General features: G+C 39.5%; 1 protein-coding gene across 2 annotated transcripts in view; it reads right to left on the bottom strand.

Moving 5' to 3' along the window:
- Positions 1 to 23,451, bottom strand: part of XPNPEP3 (X-prolyl aminopeptidase 3) — a 47,143-nt gene that overhangs the window by 18,175 nt on the left and 5,517 nt on the right. Inside the window, exons 1-5 of one of the 2 annotated variants that reach the window (XM_019660546.1) lie at positions 19,701 to 19,789; positions 18,635 to 18,782; positions 9,052 to 9,459; positions 5,678 to 5,880; positions 743 to 805 (exon numbers count right to left, since the gene is read on the bottom strand). In XM_019660546.1, coding sequence (XP_019516091.1) covers positions 743 to 805; positions 5,678 to 5,880; positions 9,052 to 9,403 — 618 coding nt within the window. In that variant the 5' untranslated portion in view covers positions 9,404 to 9,459; positions 18,635 to 18,782; positions 19,701 to 19,789. Of the gene's footprint in view, positions 1 to 742; positions 806 to 5,677; positions 5,881 to 9,051; positions 9,460 to 18,634; positions 18,783 to 19,700; positions 19,818 to 23,451 lie in introns of those variants that run through there. The other variant, XM_019660545.1, reaches the window with a different exon arrangement.

Here is a 23,451-nt window from a genome sequence, read left to right as displayed (position 1 = left end):
TGTGGAACACTTGCAAACCACATTACTCGCAATCCAAGGTTTTACTGTAATCTAACCAAACTTTTTATGCTGTAATGTCAGGCCACTTCTTTTATTCTCATCTCAATCCTATTATTCAACCTTATTATTAAATCTGTTCTTTTCTTCTGAGTTCTCTAAATTCCCTATGATTTTCAAGTTGTTAAGTCCAGAAGAGGACATAGAAAACCTATGATCAAGTCTGAGTAACGAGATAGTCAGGTAAAGTTACTGTTTGTTTAGTCTTATTTAGATAAACACCAGAATACGGCTTACATTTTTAACAACAGCTCTAAATGAGTAATACCAACCTTTCAAATAGCTACCAACCTACATGCTCTGGAATTATTCAAGGCAAATAGTGAATTCTACTAATTTCACCATGTCCTAGGATGGAGCTGGAGGTGGGCGGGTATCTGCTATTATCTACAGTACTACCTCAGTTTCTCTTCCTTTACATTTATTTAAATGATTATTATTCTTCTCATCTCACATTTGCGTAAGCCTTTCCTTCTTCGTCTGTTCTAACTCTGGAATTTCTTCATTTTATTGTAGCTCTGTGTATTTTAGAATAATCTAATAAATTACCAGTGACATTTAAAAACCAAATCCTCTTCATTCATATCCTGGTCACTTCCATGGATGCCAACTGGATGCCATCGCAATCAATGAAATGACTTTACACTTGCCTCCAACAAGAGCTTTCCAGGTATTTAAGGCTCACCTTAGCATAAAGAAAACTTTCTTCCACGGGGGCTTTACTGGCAAACATGGTCTCTATGAAAGCCTGCAACGAGAATGGAGGATGAAAAGAACAGTTTTATTTTAACAGTGTTGCTTACTCAAACATTCAAGATACTGGAACTCAAAGGAAAAGCACCCTTTCTCCCATTTTGTTGACCTGAAGTTGTAAATTTGTGGGCATGATAATACAGATTTCCAAAGGCAAAAATACTGCTTTCAGGAATACTGATGACTGAAATATTCAATTGGTGACTGGAATATCAGATTGACTGATGACAGATTTAGTAAAGGACACCCAGCTTTCTCAGTCTGAAGAAACAGTGTATGTTGGAATAAGCTACATGGAAACACATGCTTCCATTGCCTTGGAATGTACGACATTATGAATTGAATGGTCCCATCCATAGTAGGGTTTCCTAACCTTAGGACTACTGACATTTTGGGTTAGATAATTCTCTGTTGTGGAGGCCATCCTGTTCAATCAGGATGCCAGTAGCATTCCCCAACTGTGATAATCAGAAACTGTCAAATGTCCCCTGGGGGACAAAACTGCCCCTAGTTGATAACCACTAACCTACAGTACAAGTATTTTAATTAATTTTCTGTGATAGCCACATGATATGTGTGTTTTCTATTTTTATAAACATACTCGTACATGCTTATAACTCACCACCACTGTACCTTGTTCCAAAAAGGATTTTGATTAGTTCACATGGATACATAAAATACAACAAGATAGCATACAATTCATGGTAGAAACAAAGAAAAGCAAGGCTTGAGGGAGACCCCCCAAAATAATAATATACACCATAATGACCTTCATGATTACCATGACTACTGTGGATGGGCCATAAATTTCTCTCTGAGTTTTCTAGCAGCCAATATGAGAGAAAAGGGAAACTCTATCAGATATATAATTTGCAGTGTCTGTGGGCTAAAAACAAATCAGTTGCATGGGGAACTCACTATATACTGCAACTAGCAAGGAATTTCTCTCGAGTTGTTAATTTTAAGAATGAATACAATGTGCAAAGGAATTTTTAATAACACTTGTCAATATACAGGTAAGGCCATAACCATAAAGCCCAACAGAGGAAAAGCAAGTGGGATGCATGGCTTGCTCCCTTTTCTCATTCTGATCTTTCCCCAAATGTTTTGTCTTTAGAGAGGCCGTTCCTGACCACCCTATCTAAACTAGCACTTTCCATCGCACTCCCTCTCCTTCCATGGCTTCATTTTTCTTCACAGCATTTAATTCCAGCTGCCAATGTAGCACAGGTTTGCTTACTCTCACGTCAGCTAGAATGTAGTCTGAGGACAGGGACACGGCGATGGTGTTTTGCTCACCACTGTATCCTTAGAATGTGCCTGGCACCATAGTGGGCACACAGTAAATCAATAAATATTTGTTGAATGAATTAACAATTCAAACTAAAGGATATATATATATATATATATATATATATATATATATATACACACACACACACACAAATGTTGATTAAAAAAGCTAGTTAGCACTATATTTTTAGTGTGAAGCTAAAACAAAAAAGAAGTGTGGTAGTTCCAAGTGAGACTCATTCACTTAAAAGAGGGATTTCTTCTTCTTACTAATTTCCTGTCAAACCTTCACTGACTAGCACAGAGAATTTTTGCAGTCATGGCCCCTTTACACTGCTAGACAGACTAAACAGAACAGAAAAGTCCCTCTTGCTTCCTAGGTGGTCAAATGCCTGATCTTGCTTTATTTTTTTTCCGATGAATGTGTCTTCTATGAATCCATTTCGTTACAGATGGTTCCAGGTATACATGGTACACGGTTTAAGTGCTACCTGTCCTTATGTGCGTGGGGTCCTTCCTATAAAGATCATGGGGCAGACTTTACGCTGCCACTTCTTATTAGGGTTGTCTTGTCAGTGTAGCCCTTACTCTCAATTAATACTTGAAACTCTTACTCCACCAGGTGCTATTTAAATGTTGGTTATTTTGAATCTTTAAACGTATAACGTGGGTTTTCTTTGCATTCACTCTGTGCATCTCAGAATCAGAACACATCATAAATGGACACTGTACAGCCATGGAGAAAGCAGAGTGGAGACAAAAAGCAGGAACGATTTCGTAAAGGGTTTTTGTGTATATGTCCACAGGTGGGTGATGTGAGAGTAGGGAGACTGACATTTGAGAGCGTGCCATTTGGAAAGGAGAGGAGGGGCACAGCAGGCAGAGGCATGCCACGAAACTGGCCCATCTCAAAGAGTTCAGTGCAGCTGGAGTGTCAAGCACATGTGGAAGAATGAGATGAAGCTGGACGGGTAGGCAGAAGGGGCCGGATCATGAAAAGCCTTGAGGAAGCATGTTGAAATTTAATTCTAAAAACAAGGAGTCACCAAAAAACTTAGTAGGAGAGGGACAGTCAGATTTATTTGAAGATCACTCTGGCTAGGGGAGAGTTAGACTCGGCAATAATGGAAGCAAAGAGACAGCAAAGGAACACCAGGTGTCTTAGTGTGCTAGGCACAGGCCGAAATGGCAGCTTGGTATTTAGACACAGGCCTGTCTGTTTTCCACTACGCTGTTCTGCCTCTCTAGGAGTGGACTTAGGGACTAGGTAATTGGGTATAAGAGTTAGGGAGAGCAATGATCTAGATAACTTTCACATTTCTATCTAAGGTAGTGAGTAGATGTTGCTATTATTAACCATGAAAAAGAATACAGGAGGAGCCGGCCAAGTGGTGCATTGGTTAAGAGCTGGCTAGGGACACCAGCTCTGAGCAGCAGGGCCCTGGTTCGGATCCCACATTAGTGCCAGTGACGTTGTGCCCTCTACAGCTAAGATGCTGAACAACAGCTCAACCTGGAGCTGGGCTGCCTTGAGTTGCCAGCGACAGCGTAGGCTGCAGTGAAGCTGCAGTGGGCTGCCATAAAGCTACCGTGAGTGGCTGGTGGCCGGCAGCCAGCGTGAGCTGCCAAGAGCTGCCGTCCAGGGGCCGGCGACCAATCTGCCTCATCTGGGAAGAGCGCAATGATAATACCAACATGGGCCAGTGAAGCAATGTCCTCCACAACTAGACTGGAGAACAAAAGGACTGCAACTTGTCTGTTCCCCTTTCCCAATGCTGTTCCCCTCCCCCAATTCCCCAATAATAATAATAAAAAGAATACAGGAGGAGTCAGGTCTGGTAGAGCTGGTAGAGTGCACGTGCAGATAATCACAGGAAATTCAGGTAGAAATGTCCAGGAGGCAGGACATACGTTCAGCCACAGGAGAGATCTGACCTGGACAAGGTCTGACTCCCACCCACTTTTACTTCTGCCATATAGTCTACTGACTCCTCTCTGTAAAGGTTACTAAACTCTAGCATCAAGGTCCTTTACTTACTTTATACCAAATCAGAGTGCAAAAAATCCAATTGATCAGTATCACACAGGCACAAATTATATGTGGCCTGCCTCCAAAAGAAGGGAAACTTTCGTTTGGGATGAACAACACAAATACAGCATAATCATTCTTAAGGAAAATATTTTGCCCCGAATCCAAAAATCTAACATAAGCATTCTAGACCAGAATTGCGAACATTTAAGGAATATGATCACAGGTAGGTAGAAGTTGTTTATTAAGACAAACAAGGCCAAACTCCATTTTACTGGGTTGGTAGGTAAATACCACAGACTTAGTACTTCTCAATTTTAGCACGACATTTAAAATCATCTCTCAGGATAACAGTGTGGACAAGTGACAGGAGCACAGATCAGAATACTCCCAGGTCGATTTATAACCAATTTTACACCTTATCCAAAACATCTGATCGCTGATTGATACCCACTTCTCTGGAGCCCTGAACATTATCCCATGATCTAGTCTTAGCTTCTTCTCTTCCTTATTTTAAAAATCAGTGATTAGAATGAAGACAAGGACATATGCTTATCACATTTGTAGTTAATCTTTGCTGGTCTGGCCATGGCTAGAACACTGGACTCTCTACTTGAGGAGGACACTGAAGAACTAGAGCACATACTGAGGAAGGTCACCAAAACAGGAAAAATGGAACACAAGAGGGAACAGCTAAGGAAAACAAGGCTTAACTTGGGGAAGACTATAGGTAGAGCACAGAAAAGTCACCTTCAAATGTTTGTTTGCTATGATGCGATGAGATTAATTCTAGGAGGCCTGGAATGAGCTTGAGCTGTTTTAGTTCCTACACAGAACTGATCCTGGTCAAGGCCTGAAACACACTGATTACAAGTGTTGAGAGGAGTTTCAGAGCAGTTTGCATCGGCTTGTCAGTACTGTCAGTGAGGTTATGGTTTGTACTTGGTCTCCATGAGAACTCTGAAGGGCTTTGTTGTCACATAGCAGGGATATGCCCATGACCAAAACCAAAAATCCCTAGCCGAGGTTCCATTTTGGGTTCCCCGGTTCCGTGCATGCACCTGTGGTTCCTGATCCACAAATGGAAAATGCTTCCTGTCCAACTCTTACTGAGGGAGGGCCACAGGAGCCTGCGCCTCGCTTCTCTGAGCCCTTGCTGGGAGACGGCCATTAGCTGAGAAAGGTATTCTTCCCCTGATGCTGTTGCTACACTGTACCCCTTTCCTGTAATAACTGTAGATTTGTAAGCACCGTCACTTTGGGTCTCCTTTAACCATTAAACTCTATTTAACTGCCACTATGGCAGTTATAGTAGGGAAAGGAAATAAAATTATGTGGGTCCAAGGAGAAACCACTAAGATCATAGGTAAAAAGGAGGCAGATTTACTTGGCCTTGCAAGGTACTGAGAAAGTCTCCAGACATGTTCACTAAATGTCGAAGGAGAAGCTAACGCTCATCTGCCGTGAGATGACTGCGTTGGGTCCACAGCCTCAGGCTGCCCGCTGAGCCCGAAGAGCTCAGAGCTTTGCCAGTAGGAACGATACCTGTGACGTCAGCTTCCCAGCAATCTGCATGCGTTCAATTTCAGCAGGAGATTTGATCAGCCGGAGGTGCTGCACCAGCTGCTGGACAGCCCGAACCTTGTTCTTGCTCCTGGCTTTGGCCTCGGTCAGACGCTGCATGTAGTCAGAGTGAAGCTCTGCGTGAGAAGGCCTCATCCAGTCATACCACAGTGTGTTTGTCTCAGCTTAAAAGGAGAAGCCAAAAACTAAATTTAAAATAAAACAGTAGCAACAAACAATGCCTACTGTCACAAATGACTTTGACGAGTCAAAACTATAAAACTTGGACTGTGGAACTCCAAAGGGTTGAGCACAGACTCTCTCAGGACTGAAGGAATTGACGGGTTCGATCATAAATCATTGCAGATGGCAAAATATTCTGAGACTGAATAGACAGCTTTTCTGCCCCCCAAACTTCAGTATCCATTATAAAGACAATAAATGGCACTATCAAAGCCTTGTGCAAGCTTTGATTTTATTTATTATTTATTAACTGTGAAAGAACACTTACAACAATTGCTCTCCACACCACAACTGAGCTAGAGGAATTGTTAAATAATTGGACACAAAAGGACGGAAAAATGTACTCTGATCATGACTTTATGGTTAAAAGCGGGCCATCCCGTCACAAACAATCTCAGTATTGGTGAAAGGAAGTTCTTCTCTCAGTGGGGAGCAATTACTGATGGCTATAAAAACACCACAGTGGGTAATATGTGCTATTCCATACTTATCCAGGATATCTTTCCTTTCCCATCTGCTATGTATTTTCATTATAGACAATCACAACTCATCTTTCAACTTTAGAGCTCCAAGGAAATGGCCTGTATTTGCCTGAGATATAAAATAAGCAGGCTCATAATAAGCATGATTTCCGGGCTGGCAGCATGGTGCATTGGTTAGGAGTTGGCTTGCGACGCCAGCTCTGAGCAGCAGGGCCCTGGTTCAGATTCCACATGAGGGACAGAGATGCTGCACCCTCTACAGCTTAGCTGGTGAACAACAGCTCGACCTGGAGCTGGGCTGCTGTGAGTCGCCCACGACAGGCTGCAGTGGGGCTGGCCGACAGCAGGCATGAGCTTTCGTGAGCGGCTGACCAGTGGCCGGCGAGCGACTGCCTCACTCGGGAAGAACACAATGATAATACCAACATGGGCCAGTGATGCAACGTCCTCCACAACTAGACTGAAGAACAAAAGGACAGCAACTTGTCTGTTCCCCTTACAGGGAATCCCTTATCTGATTCCCCAATAATAAAATCTTAAAAAAAAAAAAAAGAAATCCAAGAAAAAACAAACAAAAAAATGATTTCCACTTACACCAGGTCTCCATTTGTTCCTTTCGTTTTTTTTTTCTGACAGTAGCCTATGAGCAGCATTCCCAACAATCTAAGTATGAAGGGTTGTATGTTTTATACAAAGTAATTTGGGATAGAGGAGGAGAAAAATCCTAAAAAGTTTGATCGGATATGTATTAGTCATTCAATCTTCTAAATATTTTCATTTTAAAATAAAGATGATTTTAAGTGTATATTACATATGAAACGCTAATCTTTTTAACAAAAAATTAGTTGTAATTTTTAAAACCTCTATTATCTGTTTTTAGTGCATGAAATCATAGCCCAACATTTTTAAGTTTTTAAACTTTAAAGTTAGAATGATTTCATTAATCTTTTCCTGTGCCTAGACCTTTTATCTAGTAAACTATTAACATTAAGAATGATGAGTGAGAAGTGCTTTTGAGAAATATGTTTACTGTAAGATTTTAGCAATACTGGATTAATGAAATATGGAGTGTTGAACACAAAGCCAACAACTAATTCAAAAAATCAAAAGCTATAAAGAAAATGATTCTGGGCCCACAATTATGAAGACTTTGAAGGTATAAGAAAGTTCCACTAGCTTAGTTGAGTAATTATCTCTATAGAATAGAAAATATTTTACAAAGTAATGGAAAGAACTGAACACATTAGAATGTGCATATTCAAATAAGTATTTTCTTTCAAAGGAGTCTTTGTAGGGGACAAGTCCAGTAAATTCCATGATTGTTGGAAACAATTTTGGAATTCTCTTTTAGGAAATGATTTCAGAAATGGTTTATAAACCAAAAAGAAAATCAGACTAAAATTTTACAATCATACATTATTTTGTCTAAAATCAGTATTTTTCAACTTGATTATCTTATTTACCAAATTTGGCTCTAAGTGACTTTTGGATACTTCAAAAAATAAAATGCCAGGCCAGCCGAGTGGCTCAGCTGGTTAAGAGCTCGCTTGGGACGCTGGCTCTGAGCAGCAGGGCTGCGGTTCGGATCCCACATATACAGCCAGTGACGCTCGCCCTCTACAGCTAAGATGATGAACAAAGTCACCGGCGATGGCGTAGGCTGCAGTGGGGCTGCAGTGGGCTGCCGTGAGCTACATGAGTGGCTGGCAGACAGTGTGAGCAGCCGGCAGCCGCTGTGAGCGGCCATCCAATGACCGGTGACCGATTGCCTCACCCAGGAAGAGCACAATGATCATACCAACATGGGCCAGTGAAGCGACGTCCTCCAAAACTGGGCTGAAGAACAAAAACAGCAATTTGTCTACCTGTCTGTTCCCCTCCTCCCAATTCCCCAATAAAAATTAAAAAAAACACTTAAAAAAAATAAAATAAAATGCCTCCAGAGCTGTAGATTTACAAGAATCACTGAGCATAGTTTATACTGTAGTGTAGGTTCTGAAAAGTTCCAGAAGAAAGTATCCCAAAACATTCTGAGTGATCATAATTTCACCAGAATTAATGTTAAGAAAGTGCCTATTTTGAGGGGTATGAACTCAACGATGTATACGAATCACCTAAAAATCTTGTTGAAATGTAGATTTAGTAGGTAAGGAGTGTGGGCCTAACATTTTATATTTCCAATATCTATTATGTATTTGTAATTCTAATACGCATCACCAGGTAATTCTGATGCTGGTGAAGCACAGGTCATTCTTTGAGAATATTGCCTCCTTTTGAAGAGTTGGCAAAAGCAGTAAGAAGCTGTGGTCGAAGGTCAATAGACTGCTCAATAATCTTGAAGAGAGGCCCATGCCCATCCTCCACGTTAGAAGGAAATTCTTTCTCTGGGATTTCAAACTGGGACAGTTACAGTCTATGTAAATGAATAATCTAATAAGATTTGGCAAATGAATAAATGAAGTCTTTAAAGTAGCCCAGTCTTGTGGAAAAGATTTATGTTCCCTTCATGGTGCTCAAGGAGAACGCTGCTATGGATGATCATTTTAGGAAATTAAGAACTTTGTCTAAATAGGCAAAAAACGTCTCAAGCCTGATCTGGCCCATGATTTGACTTCGGCTCCCATCTGTTACCTTTCAGTTTGGGTACTAGATGTTGAAATTCTTCCAGTGCGTAGGCTTCGTCCACTCCAGTTAGGGCTATTGCTCCATCAGCGCCAGATCGCGGGCCATCCCAAAGTTCTCGACTGGGGTCTCGCCGAGGCACAAAAAGCATGGCTTTGTGTGCTGGTAACTGCTTGCCAGGGAGGCTTTGAAGGACCAGAATGCTATCGGGCTCCTGGAATCCACACAGGTACAGGAAGTTGTTGTCTTGGTGGAACGTATAGGGGATATCGTTGCTCATGTAGTATGTAGGGTTGGACAGCAGAATGACTGTGTGGTCTGTCCCGCTCTGCCCTTGCACCTCCTTGTGGATCAGAGACATTAATTTGTGTCTGCGAAGTGCATATTCCACCTGGGATAGTCCTGGAGTCACCTCCCCTAGAAATGATAAACAACAGTGACGCTTTGCATTTCCATAGTTCCAAAGTACTTAAGGTAGCGTAATATTAGATGGAGATGCCCAAGTTCATTTCTTCAATTTAAGCCAAATCTCATCATAGCACATGGGGAATTATGGAGATAACCCAGGTTTAAAATTTCGATTCCACTGGAGAAATTTGGAAGAAAAGAGAGTTAACTGTGGTTCTGCCTGAAAACTGGATCATGACCCCTTTAGATCTCTTCTGGGTCTCTGGTTCATTCTTTTACTCATTCAATCAAATATTTATTGAGCATTATTATATGGAAGGCATTATTAAGCATATAATCAAAATTGTCCTGAAGTTTCAATATATAAGGTAAGGAGAGGGCTCACATTATCTGTGTATGACTTTCCCAAAAGAATGTAAGCTCCATGAGGACACAGAGTTTTGTCTGTTTGTTTAACGTTATATTCCCAGGAGTTAGAATAACAACTGGAATATAGTGGGCATTTGATAAATATTTGTTATGTATAGTTTTTAACATAATAGAGTTTAAGGCCAAAAAGCTTTCCCTGATTTCAATTCCCAACGCACAATAATAACTTTCTAATAGGGCTTTTCATTCTCTACCTTGTATTAACAGTGATCTGGGTATAAATAATCGTCTTCAGATCAGGGCCAGCTTTGTTATCCTCCAAAAACCCTAATAATATTACCTAGTTCTTGGGGCTGTCGTGAGAATCAAACTTGACAGAGCATGTGGTTTTTCAGAATTGCAGACTCCCTAGAGAACTTTTTGAAATTCATGGATTCCTTCTATTTAGGCACATACAAACTTTTGACACAATTTCAAGAGGCTCAGATTCCCTTAAGCCCATCCCAAAAGGCTGGATGAACAACCTCTGTTATGAAGTGCTGTGTGCTGGTTCTTTATATTAGTACCGTTAGTACCTAGCCTGGCTGCTAGCCCAGTGATGGCTGGATGAATGCTCCTCTTCTGAAATGGAAAATACGCCAGCTTTCACTTTATGTTCCAAAGCGAAAGAACGACTATAACAATCACTCACAAAAGCTCTATCCCTCAGCCTACACTGAGCAATAATAACTGTAACACACATCGAATGCTTACTATGTGCCTGGTACTATTATTTATGTGTATCAACTCATTTTATCTGTATAATGACTCTATAATGTGGGTTACTATTATTATTTCCTGTGGTAGCCAGTCTCATGCAAGTATGGAAAGACAGCCATGAAACACTGCTGTAGGAAAGTTACAGAACAAGGCAGATATTATGATCCTCACTATGTTTAAAAAAAGGAGAAAAGAATTTGAAAAGAATCACAACTTTTATAGTGGTAATCTACGGGGAATGAGATAAGGCTGAAATGTTCTATTTAACATGCTTTTTTATATTATTTGAATTTTGTTTCAATGAGTTTCAATTTTATAATTAAAATCCCAAATAAAGAAAAAGAGGCTAAACAAGGGAAACCATGGAAAGTCCACCCCATACTCATAAACCTATAATGACTCTTTGTTGCCAATTAGATCAAATTCAAATTTTTTTTTTTAAGATTTCTTTATTGGGGAATTGGGGAAGGGGAACAGCCAAGTTGTTGTCCTTCAATCTTAGTTGTGGAGGGTGCAGCTAGCTCAGCTCCAAGTCCATTCATCATCTGGCCGCCTGTCGGCAGCTCGTGGCCGCTCAGCTCAAGGTGCCGTGTTCAATCTTAGTTGCAGGTGGGCATAGCCCACCATCCCATGCGGGAGTCAAACCAGCAACCTTGTTGTTAGGAGCACGTGCTCTCACCAGCTGACCCATCCTGCCACCTGTTGGCAGCTCACTGGCCCATGTGGGAATTGAACCAGCGACCCTGTTGCTCAGAGCTCGTGCTCGGCCGGCCCCCCAAATTCAAACTCTTAAGCTTGGATGTTAATGTTCTCTACCAGGTGACTCCAATTTATCTGGACAGCTTTACTGAGATAATTTACATACAATACAATCGAGCCACTTAAAGTGTACAATTAAATGTTTTTTGGTATATTCACAGAATTGTACAACCATCACCACAATCAAGTTTAGAATATATCATCACCCCCAAAAGAAACCCCATGCCAGATTAGCAGTCACTTCCTATTTCCTCCCAATCACCCCCAGCCCTTGGTAACCACTAAATCTATTTTGTTTCTATGGATTGGTCCATTGTAGAGATTTCATATAAATGCAGGCACATAATACGTGATCATTAGTGACTTGGCCAACTTTTTTTTACCATTCCCCAATTATTCTGAAATTATCACGTTGTCGGGAAAGTCATGACGTATTTTTTCTGTTTTTCGTTGCAAAAATGTGTCATGACTTTTCCGACAACCCAATAATTCTTTCTAATGTCTTATGTAAGTCCAATCTGTTCATTTCCTATTACCTTGCTTACAATGGGACCCTTTTCTGAAATTTCTTCTCCCTCCAAGAATTCCACTTCAAAATCTTAGGCTCAATACATGTTTGTTTTTAGACAACTCTCATTTAAAAGGCTTTCCTGATTAGCACAAATCACGTTGACTTGTTCCTTGGACTTTTAGAGTTAACTATTTCATTTCCTTATACACACACCGACAGTTGTATATACCTGTAATCACATCATACTGAACTCTTTCAATAGTTAAACGTTTTTCCCTTTTTCCTTTGTTGTTTGGTTCCTCACTCCCCTTCCCTCCTACTCCATCCACATCAGCACCATGCCCATGTTTGTATTCTAATATGTATCCTTTCCTATTTTTCTCAACCCTCAGAAAATCATACACGCATGTACCATACACCTGCATCTAGGGTTTTTTGGGTCACAAGTGTTTTTACAAAAAGGAAATACTATACACGCTTTTCTGTATCTTGCGTTTCTAACACAATACCTCATGACAATCCTTCCCACTAAATCATCTGGCATAGCTTCTGTTAATTCTGCTTGATGTCTTCATAATATTTCTGGGGTGATGTATTATATAACTCATTGAGCCATTTCCCTACTGGTGGGCATTCATATTGTTTTCAGCTTTTTGCTGCTATAATAGATCTCTTTGTACTTATATCCTAGTACTTTCATACCATATATACTGGTGCTTTTATTTCCAGGGGATAGTCCCAGGAAAGAAATTGCTGTTTGATCAAAGACCTTTGACTTTTCTTAGTGCTCATGTTCAGTACACATAACTCAGTTGTTTAATGACTGAAACATCTATTTTTGTTTTTCCTATGTATAGTTTACCTCTCTAGCAAATTCTGTAGTTTGCATTCTATTAATAACTTTTATTTAACTTTTGTCTACAATAGAAAGAAATTACATTTTTATTGATGAAGTTGGTAAGAAACAAAAGATATAAACAAGACACGGCCTTATGACCTAGTTTGAATCAGGCAAAACAACAGAGCTGGGCCTAGAAGAGCTCATATCACATTTCTTTTCTCATTATATTTCTTTCTTTCGGGATTGAGCTGGCTGAGAGTCCCTCCCCTTGGGCTCTTGAGCAGAACACTGAACTTTGTACTAGAGCCGAAGACCAGCTGAACTATTTATCACCCTGATAATGATTCATGTTAAGTCTGCCACTCTTACCCAACACTAGAAATTTCCCACATTACCCAAGCAGTAAATATTCTTATAAAAGCAGAGGCTGGTTATACATAATTGGTGGATTACCTTTTTGTCTCTTCATTTTGTTCGTTTTCTGTGATTGCTTTTGGTCAGTTCACATCTAAAGTCCATGTAATAAAACTAAATTAAAAATCAATTTATTTTGTGTTTTTCTTTTAATTTTGTAAGAAAATTCACAATTTTAATGACTTTAATTAATCTATGTTATCTCTCATTTTCATTAATGAGAGCATACATTTACCTATGTTAGAAAGTAATTTCTGAAAAAAGATGTAATTATCTGTTTGCAAAATCAAATCAAAGCAGGATTGGAAAAACCATCTTTTACACCCTTCAAACTGTTCCTCTTTGCTGAATCCAATTTCCTACAATTGACTGAGAAATACTTAAAACATTGGCTACATTTTCCGAAACTTAGTAATTATCAACACTATGGGATGATCATTAACTAAATGCTCCAAGCTTCTGAAATCCCAAAGACCTCTTGGTCATGAAAAAAAAATGATCCAAAGAAAAAGACAGCTTTCTTATCATTTGAAGGAGAAAAAAAAAAAGGTGATAAAGCCATGAACTTTAACCCTAGAGGTAAACCAGGCAGTTGTGGCCTTTGATCACGGAACCATTATAGTCAACCTGGACTGAATGTCTTCTGATAAAACTGTACCTGAACAGACATTATGCTTTGTCAAACTGTAAAGTATTAAGAAACGAAGTATTTTATCATGAGGAGTCAATTAAGGATAAGAATAGCATTCTAACAAGCTTATAAACCAACCAAATGCTTATATGTCATGAGCTTACTGTGCAAATAGCAAAGTCTCACAATCAAATGTAAGGTCCTGTAACCAAGAAGAAAAGCTCTCCTGGGACATCTCAAGAGAATAAGAAAAATGTTCTTCATATTTTATCAGCCAAGCAGAAAACTCAGAGAGGAGTTTTATAAAGACTAAAAATGGATGGAAAGATCCAGGTCTTCGGTACAATCTAGGTATGTATTTTAATTATTCCGGAACTAACTAGGTTAGGATTTGAATGTGGTCTGAATTTTTTTTTTAAAGATTTTATTGGGGAACTGGGGGTGAGGAACAGTGTTGGGGAATCGGGGAAGGAGATCAGACAAGTTGTTGTCCTTTTGTTCTTCAGTCTAGTTGTGGAGGACATTGCTTCACTGGCCCTTGTTGGTATTATCGTTGCGCTCTTCCCAGGTGAGGCAGTCACTCACTAGCCATTGGATGGCCTCTCATGAACGGCTGCTGGTTACTCATGCTGACTGCCAGCCAGTCACGATAGCTTATGGCAGACCCACTGCAGCCTACGCCATTGCCAGCGACTCACGGCAGCACAGCTCCAGGTTGAGCTGTTGTTCACCATCTTAGCTGTACAGGGCACAGCGTCACTGGACCATGTGGGGTCCGAACCAGGATCCTGCTGCTCAGAGCTGGTGTCCCAAGCCAACTCTTAACCAACACGCCACTTGGCCGGCCTGAATGTGGTCTGATTTTGAAGCAGCATTCTTAAAAAGAATTCTGTTTAATATTAGGTAGTTTTTATTGTATATAAGGAAGTAGTTCATAAACCGATCTATTATGTAGTTGGAATATGGGGTAAAGAAAAAGCTAGTAAATGTTTCCTTTATCAAATAAAACATACATGTCTCTGAAAAAATGAAATGACCAATTAAATAGTAAAAAAAATATTCTAGATAGATTTTATTTGCATATATTGAGCAGAGCAAGCCAGACAGAGAGTACATACTGTATGATTCCACTTACATGAAATTCAAGAACAGGCAAAACAATCTGCTGATTGAACGAACAGTGGTTAAGGAGGGAGGGGTTAACTGGAGGGGGCAGGAGGGAACTTTGTGGGGTGATGGAAATGGTCTATATCTTGACTGGGGTGTGGGTTATACTGGTGTATACCTTTGTCAAAACTCACTGAATTGCATATTTAAGATCTGTGCAATTCACTGTATGTAAATTTTACCACATTAAAAAAAGTATATCACTCTCTAAACTTGAAATAATTTCTACACCAAGACTTCTTTCAGTTGAATTTCTTATAAAAAATATTGTAACAAAAAGAGACTTAAAAAGTTTCCAGGTAGTATTCTTCGGCACAGGTGTTATATACTGTTTTTTGTGATTTAGTGTAGCCTCTGAGTCAGACTTTTGTGAGTTGAAATCCCGGCTTAACAACTTACTAACTTGGGGAGAGCTACCAAACTACTCTGTCCCTCAGTTTCCTCATCTGCAAAATGGAAATAATAGCACCCACTTCACAAGTTGTCAGGAGGATTAAATAAGTCAATAAAATACTTAGTACAGTAACACTATGTAAACATTGGTTATGGTTATTACCACACTACAGATTTCCACTTGAAGAGGTTGTCATCCAGGTAATCCAAAGCCAGGTAGGCCAACAACTATTCCTATCAAAGTAATTATTTACACAGAATCCCTGAAAGTCTTTGGCTTCCGCACACAACAAGAATGAGTCTCAAATGATTCTGGAGCTTTTTGTTATTCAGTTCTTTAAAAGATTCCTGATTCTTGCCTGGGACTTATTCTTGCTAATCTTTATCTCAGAGAATTTCTGGATATGAATGAGAAATATGTACAAAGGTTACAGACAACTCATTTATTTTTAATGTACAAGTATTTAAACCACATGAAAATTATCATATTTCAAAATTTTCTTTTTCTCCTAGTATTAAAAAAGAAATACTCTATATTCTGCACTAAATGATAGTTTATGGATTTTCTATAAGCTAGTTACCAGTATAATGGTACCATCAAATGAGTAGTCAACATGTATCATACCTATAGGTTAAATATTGGGTTGTCAGAAAAGTCATGACATTTTTGCAATGAAAAGCATAGAAAAAATATGTCTTGACTTTTCCGACAACCCAATATACAGGTTTATTCACCTATAAACTTATATACATAGACTGCAGTCTTTACTCTGCATTAAAATCTAATTCAAAAGATAAAAATGAAGAAAATGTACAATCAACATAAATACATAGTTAACATTCCATAGGTACACAGGAAGTGAGGAAAGAAGATACATTACTGTATAAAAACAGGTAGACCTTAAACTGAAATTTAAAAATTCTAAATACAAAACTTTTTTAGGGGCGGCCAGTTAACTCAGACGATTAGAGTGCAGGTTCATAACACCAAGGTTGCTGGTTCGATTCCCACATGGGCCAGTGAGCTGCGCCCTCCATGACCAGATTGAAAATGACTTGACTTGGAACTGATGAGTCCTGGAAAAACACACTATTCCCCAATAAAGTTAAACAAAAAACTTTTTTAGCTTGCTATTGGACCTGTCAACTGTAATCTAAAAGAAGTGTTTTGAAATGGCTAGATAAATCCATGTAAAGTCATCATTCAGTAAATGTTTGATGGGGTGATGATAAATATGTGACTGAATTTAAGAACTGAATGTAAGGAGATGAGGACATCAGAGAAGCATTAGAAAGGCACTCTCAGTTTCAAAACGTGGTTTGTAGCCCCAGGATCTGGTTTGTCCCCGTAAGTTATTAGGCATTTCACGCACCCAGCTAAATGAGTACCCATCAGGCCAGTGGTGCGCGTCAGAAACACCCAAGGAGCTTTTCGAAACACATGGCCTAAGCTCTTCCCTTGAGATTCTCATTCAGCAGGTCTATGGGATCTTGGCATGGATGCCTATTCTGAGAGAGCTTGCTCAGTGGTCTAGGCAGATTCAAACCACTTTTGATTTCTGTCATTTCTTGGACATATATCTTAACCGTTTTTTTTTGTTGTTGTTTTCCAAAGCAAGGCTAAGTTTATTTAGGCAGAGGAGAGACAAGGGGAAGGCTACTCCATAGAGCAGCCCTGCTCCTGCTGGGTAAAAGCAAAGTAAGGATCAGTTTCTATTTTAATCTTTTAAAAAGTATAAAAATCTCACCCTACCAAAGTAAATCTTGATCTTTTCGATATTATTGAAGTCAACCATGTTTAACAAAATTTAAAAAAGAAATACACCCCTTGCTCAAGGCATAACTACAACCAAATTATCACTGAAAGATCGATACCTAACTGGTTTTGAAAATCACTGGGAGGAACCGTGAGAGTCAACCTCTTTATTTATATCTAAAGCAGTAGTACACAACCAGAAGAGAATTCCTTTAACCTCCATGTTAATTCTGCTGGGAATTTTCCAAGTTACAGTTGTTTCAGGAAACTTGGGTAGGTATGGTCAAGAGAAACCCAGGGGAAATGGCTCCCCAAAATTCAGATGGAGCTGACGCAGTAATTTCACTTCTAAGAATTTGTTTTAAGGAAATAATTGATCATTATATAGATTGTACACACACACACACACTCTATTCATATAAGAAATAAATCTAGGGCAGTGGGTTGGCTCAGTTGGTTAGAGTGCAGTGCTTGTAACACCAAGGTTGCCAATTTGATTCTCACATGGGCCAGTGAACTGCGCCCTCCACAACTAGATTGAAGACAATGACTTGACTTGGAGCTCAGCTGCGCCCTCCACAACTAGATTGAAAATGACAACTTGACGTGGAGCTGATGGGTCTTGGAAAAACACACTGTTCCCAATAAAGTTTAAAAAAAAAGAAAGAAATCTAGAAAGATACATATACCAAACTCTCAATAGTGGTCTTTCTCTGAGTGGTGTGGACTATGAATAATATAAAAAAATATGCTCATGTGTATTGTCTAATTTTTTAATAATGTATATGGAGCTTGTATAATAATTAGAAAAAGGACTGAGATATTTTCCAAAAGTTTTAAGTACTGGCAAGTATTGGGAAAATAATTATGTTAAACATGAAACCTTTTAGAGCAAACCAAGTATTGCTCTAAAGCAAGACGACCAAATTTTATACCCCAAACTAACAAATTGACTGGCTCTAAAAAAAAGGTTTTTAAGAAAGTATTACATGCCTTTTAATTTTTCTTAATAATTTACTCTTCCTTCACCCCACAATCACTTTAACACTTCAAATGTTTTGCATCTCTACATGGAGAAAGACAAATAATACTTTGGATACTTATATAGCTTTTGCCTCTAAAAATTGCATACCTGATAGTTTCTTTAACATTGATTTTCTGTTTTAAAATGTTATCTACTTCTGTCTCTTCTCACTTACCCCAATGTCCAAAACATTATGTCTAGGGGAATAAAAATTAGGACAGGCATCCCTTCTCCCCCATCACTGATATGAACACACGTATATGTGAATGAACATGTGTGTGTATATTTATTTACATTCATTTTTTTATATCATTAACATGCACATACATACACAGTAAACAGTCTATATAGAGGCCATCATCTTGACAATATGATTACTAGTTTCAAGGCCTAGAAAATGCAGCTCACCATGTAAAAGTATCTCACCACAAGAAATCAATAATTTTCAAAGCTGGTAAAACTTAATATCAATTCTACTTAAAAAAAAAAAAATCAAAGCTACAGGTAGGTTGACCGCGTAGAGAAATACTTAATACCAACTGGATTGCTCTTAAGCTTACCTTACAGCTTTGAAAAACTCTGATTTCTTGTGTTTTTCAGTGGTGAGCTGCATTTCCTGAGGGTCAGCCGACTTCCCAGCAGGAATTCCAGTCTGATGAAGAATCAGCAAAAGGAAGCCCTCACTGAGAGACACACTGGTATTGTTCACTGAGTGGAGACAGTGAAAGAGTAACATATTTCTAAAGGCAATTTAGATTATTAATATATATGCTTACATTGAAAATGCAGATTTAACCTCTCGTGGCAGAAGCAACAATTAATTGCCCTTGAAAACCTGACTGGTTTCTCTACAAAGCATTTGGCTTTATTCTACCTCCCTCTTCGGGATGATATTCATTCACCATAGTTCATCCCTTAACTGCCTTTTCAAGAAAACAAAATGAAACAAAATCTTTAGGCATGAATTTGAGTGATAGTGATGCCATATCTTCTAGTAACAATGCTGGAATACTATAGCAGAAAAAAAATTAGTGAGGCAAACCTTTATTAATTATAAAAATTTGTGAACATTTATCCATTTTTTGCTATCACTTCACAAAGCTGTGACAATCAGGTCTGAAAATCTTGATAATCTATACAGAGATATTTTTGGTAAACAAAATTTTGAAATGAATATTTCACACTTTCAAGAAAAATGTGTTTTCTAAAACGTTAAAACACCATTGTTCACTAGGCATCAATAGTGAGAACATAATTGTAGAAACTATGTCTTAGAGAGCAATAAAACTTTTCTCTAAAAACATCCCATCCTAAATACATACTTTTCACTTATACTTCTGAATTGTAAGGCTTATCGTATTTATGGCTTTAGATGGTGCTGTCAGTAGAGTACCAGGAGCCACATGTAGCTATTTAAGTTTAAATTATTTAAAATAAAACAAAAAGTTTAGTTCCTCAGTTGCACTAGCAACGTAGTAAATATACAACAGCCACCGTGGCTAGTGGCTACTGTGATGAACAGCATAGATCTAGCCCATTTCCACTGCTGCAAAAAGTTCTACTGGATAGTACAGTTCTAGATAAAGCACTGAAAAAGAGAGAGTTATTAGAGCTCCAAGGCCTTACCTGGTCTGAGAAGGTGTGGGTGTGTAAAGGGGCTGGGCTGGCCCAAGTATCGGTTTGGGATCCTCCTCTCTGGGATGGGCTGGAGGGAGTACCTTCGCTGTGAACATGACACGCATCCTGAAGGAAAAACAAAGATGAAATGAACAACAAATATAGAAGGTGCTCACAGTATATCTACACTTATCTATCTCCAGCACTTGGATGCTTTACAAAAATGCAATCATTTTTACCTTCCCTATTTATATGGCCCTTCCTCTGCGCCAGCCAGAGCCTGTGTTGGGCCTTAGAAATACAGAAAGGACATCATCTTTACCCTCAGCAACTCTAGTCTCTACTATGGTCTAATAGAGGTGTATAAGTAGACAGTATGACTAAGGTATAAACACGGAGCTATGGGAACAGGAGGAAGGCAACAAACAAAAGCTGGGGAGGGATGAGGAAGTATTTCACAGAGGTAGTAAGTATGAAGCCGTGCCCCAAAATTCGGAAAAATAGAATTGACAATTTCATTAAGAATTATGTGAAATATGAAAAAATATGCACATGCTCTCTCATTAAATCTTGGAATCTTAGAGCTAGATAAAATGATGAGTGAAAAATGCTTACTAATGGCACACAGTAAACACTACTATTAGCATTCATTCATAAAGATTGAATGTGTGATTAGTAAGCACGCATGCTGGGAGAGACACAATAGGAGTACCTGCTCTGGTCTTCGAGAATATACAGGCACACCTTGTTTCACTGCACTTTGCAGATATTGTGGGTTTTTTTTTTTACAAATTGAAGGTTTGTGGCAACCCTGCACTGAGGTCTCTTGGCACCACTTTTCCTACAGCATTCCTTCACTTCGCGTCTTTGTGTCTCATTTTGGTCATTCTCCCAATATGTGAAACTTATATAATAATAAATATGATAATTAAAATTATATATTATATATTAAATATATTATATACTATATATTATATGAAATTATATATTATATATATTAAAATATATATTAAAGTAAAAATAATAATTATTTTTGTTATGGCGATCTGTGATCAGCGATCTTTGATGTAACTATTGTAATTGTTCTGGGGCACCATCAAACATGATCATATAAACATGGTGAACTTAATGGATAAATGCTGCGTGTTCTGACTGCACCACCGACCGGCTATTCCCCCATCACTCTCTCTCTCCTTGGGCCTCTCTTATTCCCTGAGACACAACAATACTGAAATTAGGCCAATTAATCACCCTACATGGCCTCTTATTTGAGACAGACAGAAGAGGAGAGAAGCCAGAAGAGGAGACAGAGATTGGAGATATGGCCATAAGCCGAGGAACACCTCCAGAAACCAGGATTGGGAGGAGGTAAAAACAGAATTTTCTCCCAGAGCCTTTGGAGGGGTGCCACCCTGCTCACACTGGGTTTTTGCCCTCTGGCCTTCAGAATTGTGAGGACACATTTCTGTTGTTTTAAGCCACCATGTCTATGGTAATTTGTTATGGTAGCCTCAGGAAATACAATGACCTACTATGATTACAACTTGCAATTTGAAGAACTCACTAAAAGTCTATGTCTGTACAGCTCCGGTTCAGAGGGAGGGCGGATGTGAGGGCCCTTAATAATTTTTAAGAGCATAAAAGGATCCTGAGACCAACCTCTGCTCCACCCAAACATCACATTCCCTACATGGTTACTTGCAAACATCTTTTGAAATAACTTTCCTCAAAGCTCAGTAGCTTTTGGCCCCCTTAACGTTTTAGTTACTTGACCCTTGACATTTGTTTCTGGAAAGTAGAGGAGGCACTGGAAAGAGATGATAGTAGGTTGTCTGTGTTCGAGAACGTGTTGGTGGAGTGACTGGGATGGAGTGGTATGAAGAAATGGAACACGGGGAGAAGTTTAGCACAACCACCTGCGAGTTTTTCACCTGTAAGCCAACTCCTGTCAAAGCTCACACACAAGAGGGCGCAGTGCCACTTTTCTCATCACAACAGTAATAGATGCACACTGTTTACTGCTTTCAAATTGCAGCTGGTCATTGATGATACATTGATCATGGTAACACCTAACATTTATTGTTTTTTATTAGATCCCAGGAAGTATTCTAAGCACTCTGCATGTACTAACTTAATTCCTTCTAGTTGTGTCGGGTAAGTGCTATTTTAAATTTTTAACTAATTTTTGAACTGATAACATACTCATATGGATCAAATTTCAAAAGATACAGAAGGGTTTTATAGGGAAAAGCCTTCCTCATAAACCTGTCACCATGTGTGGAAGACAGCGTTGTTCCATGACCTGACTGCTGCCAGGCCCTCCTGCTAGATCCAGGCCAGAATAGAGACTGTCTCACATAACCCCCCTCAGAGACTAACCCCCCACTACGCCCTAGACAAGCTGGTTCCTGGAACAGGCCCTTGCCTTGCCCCAGGGAAGCATATAGGGCATTTTCCCCTTAGCTGGGGTGGGTCATGCCCCTCTCCATCCTGCCCTTTAGTGCCTGCCTCATGGGACAAAAAAATCTATGTTCTCTTGGCACCGCCCAAGGTGCATCTCATATGTAAGTTCCCTTAATAAACTCTTTTTTTTTTTTTTAAAGATTTTTATTGGGGGAATTGGGGGAATGGGAACAGTGCTGGGGAAGGGGAACAGACAAGTTGCTGTCGTCTTGTTCTTCAATCTAGTTGTGGAGGATGTTGCTTCACTGGCCCAAGTTGGCACCATCATTGCACTCTTCTCTGGCGAGCAGATCAGTCGCCAGCTTCTGGACGGCCGCTCAATAAACTCTTAATGTAATGATGGAGTTGTCAGTCTCTCTCTGAAAATTTTACGTAACACCAAATTACTCTGTACCCCTTCCTTGAGGCAGCCAGTATTATCACTTTTATTTTAACAAAACCAAATCTACAAGGTGTGATCAAATAATACAGTGAATGTTTAAATAAAAAAAAATTTATTACAGTAAAAGACACATCACCATTAATCTCCCCTCAAAATACTCCCCCTGGCTTCGAACACACTTGTCCCATCATTCTTGCCACTTTCTGAAGCAGTTCTGGAAGTCCTCTTTCATGAGTGTCTGTAGTTGCACTATCGTGGCTGCCTCGATATCCTGAATTGATTCAAAACATTTACCTTTCATGGTCATTTTGACTTTGGGGAAGAGCCAGAAGTCGCATGGTGCCATATCCAATGAGTAAGGTGGATGAGGACACACCGTAATGTTTTTATTTGACAGAAATTGCTGTATCAGAAGCGATGTGTGACATGGAGCCTTTCTGTTGTGATCACAAAATATGGTAAATGCTGCTGCCGAGTGCCATCCAACGGAAAGGCAGGGATCTTCAATACGGGAGGCGGTGTGTCAAACCTTAGTAACAGTGTGTGACAAGTTTCAACTTGTTTGGTGCAGTTGGTTGGGTGTGAGCTACAGTTGAGAGGTGTGTTTTCAAGTGTGCTGTAAATCATCCTCCATCATGACAATGCTCCGTGTCCACATTGCTTCTGGTATATGGTAACTTCTGTCAAATAAAAACATTACGGTGTGTCCTCGTCCACCTTATTCACCGGATCTGGCACCGTGTGACTTCTGGCTCATCCCCAAAGTGAAAATGACCATGGAAGATAAACGTTTTGAATCAATTCAGGACATCGAGGCAACCACGACAGTGCAACTAAAGACACTCACGAACAAGGTCTTCAAGAACTGCTTCAGGGGCCGGCCGAGTGGCGCGTTGGTTAAGAGCTGGCTTGGGA

Source organism: Hipposideros armiger, unplaced genomic scaffold (genome assembly GCF_001890085.2).
Source record: "Hipposideros armiger isolate ML-2016 unplaced genomic scaffold, ASM189008v1 scaffold_321, whole genome shotgun sequence".
Classification (NCBI taxonomy): Eukaryota; Metazoa; Chordata; class Mammalia; order Chiroptera; family Hipposideridae; genus Hipposideros; species Hipposideros armiger.
This window is presented reverse-complemented; position numbering and strand designations above follow the sequence as displayed.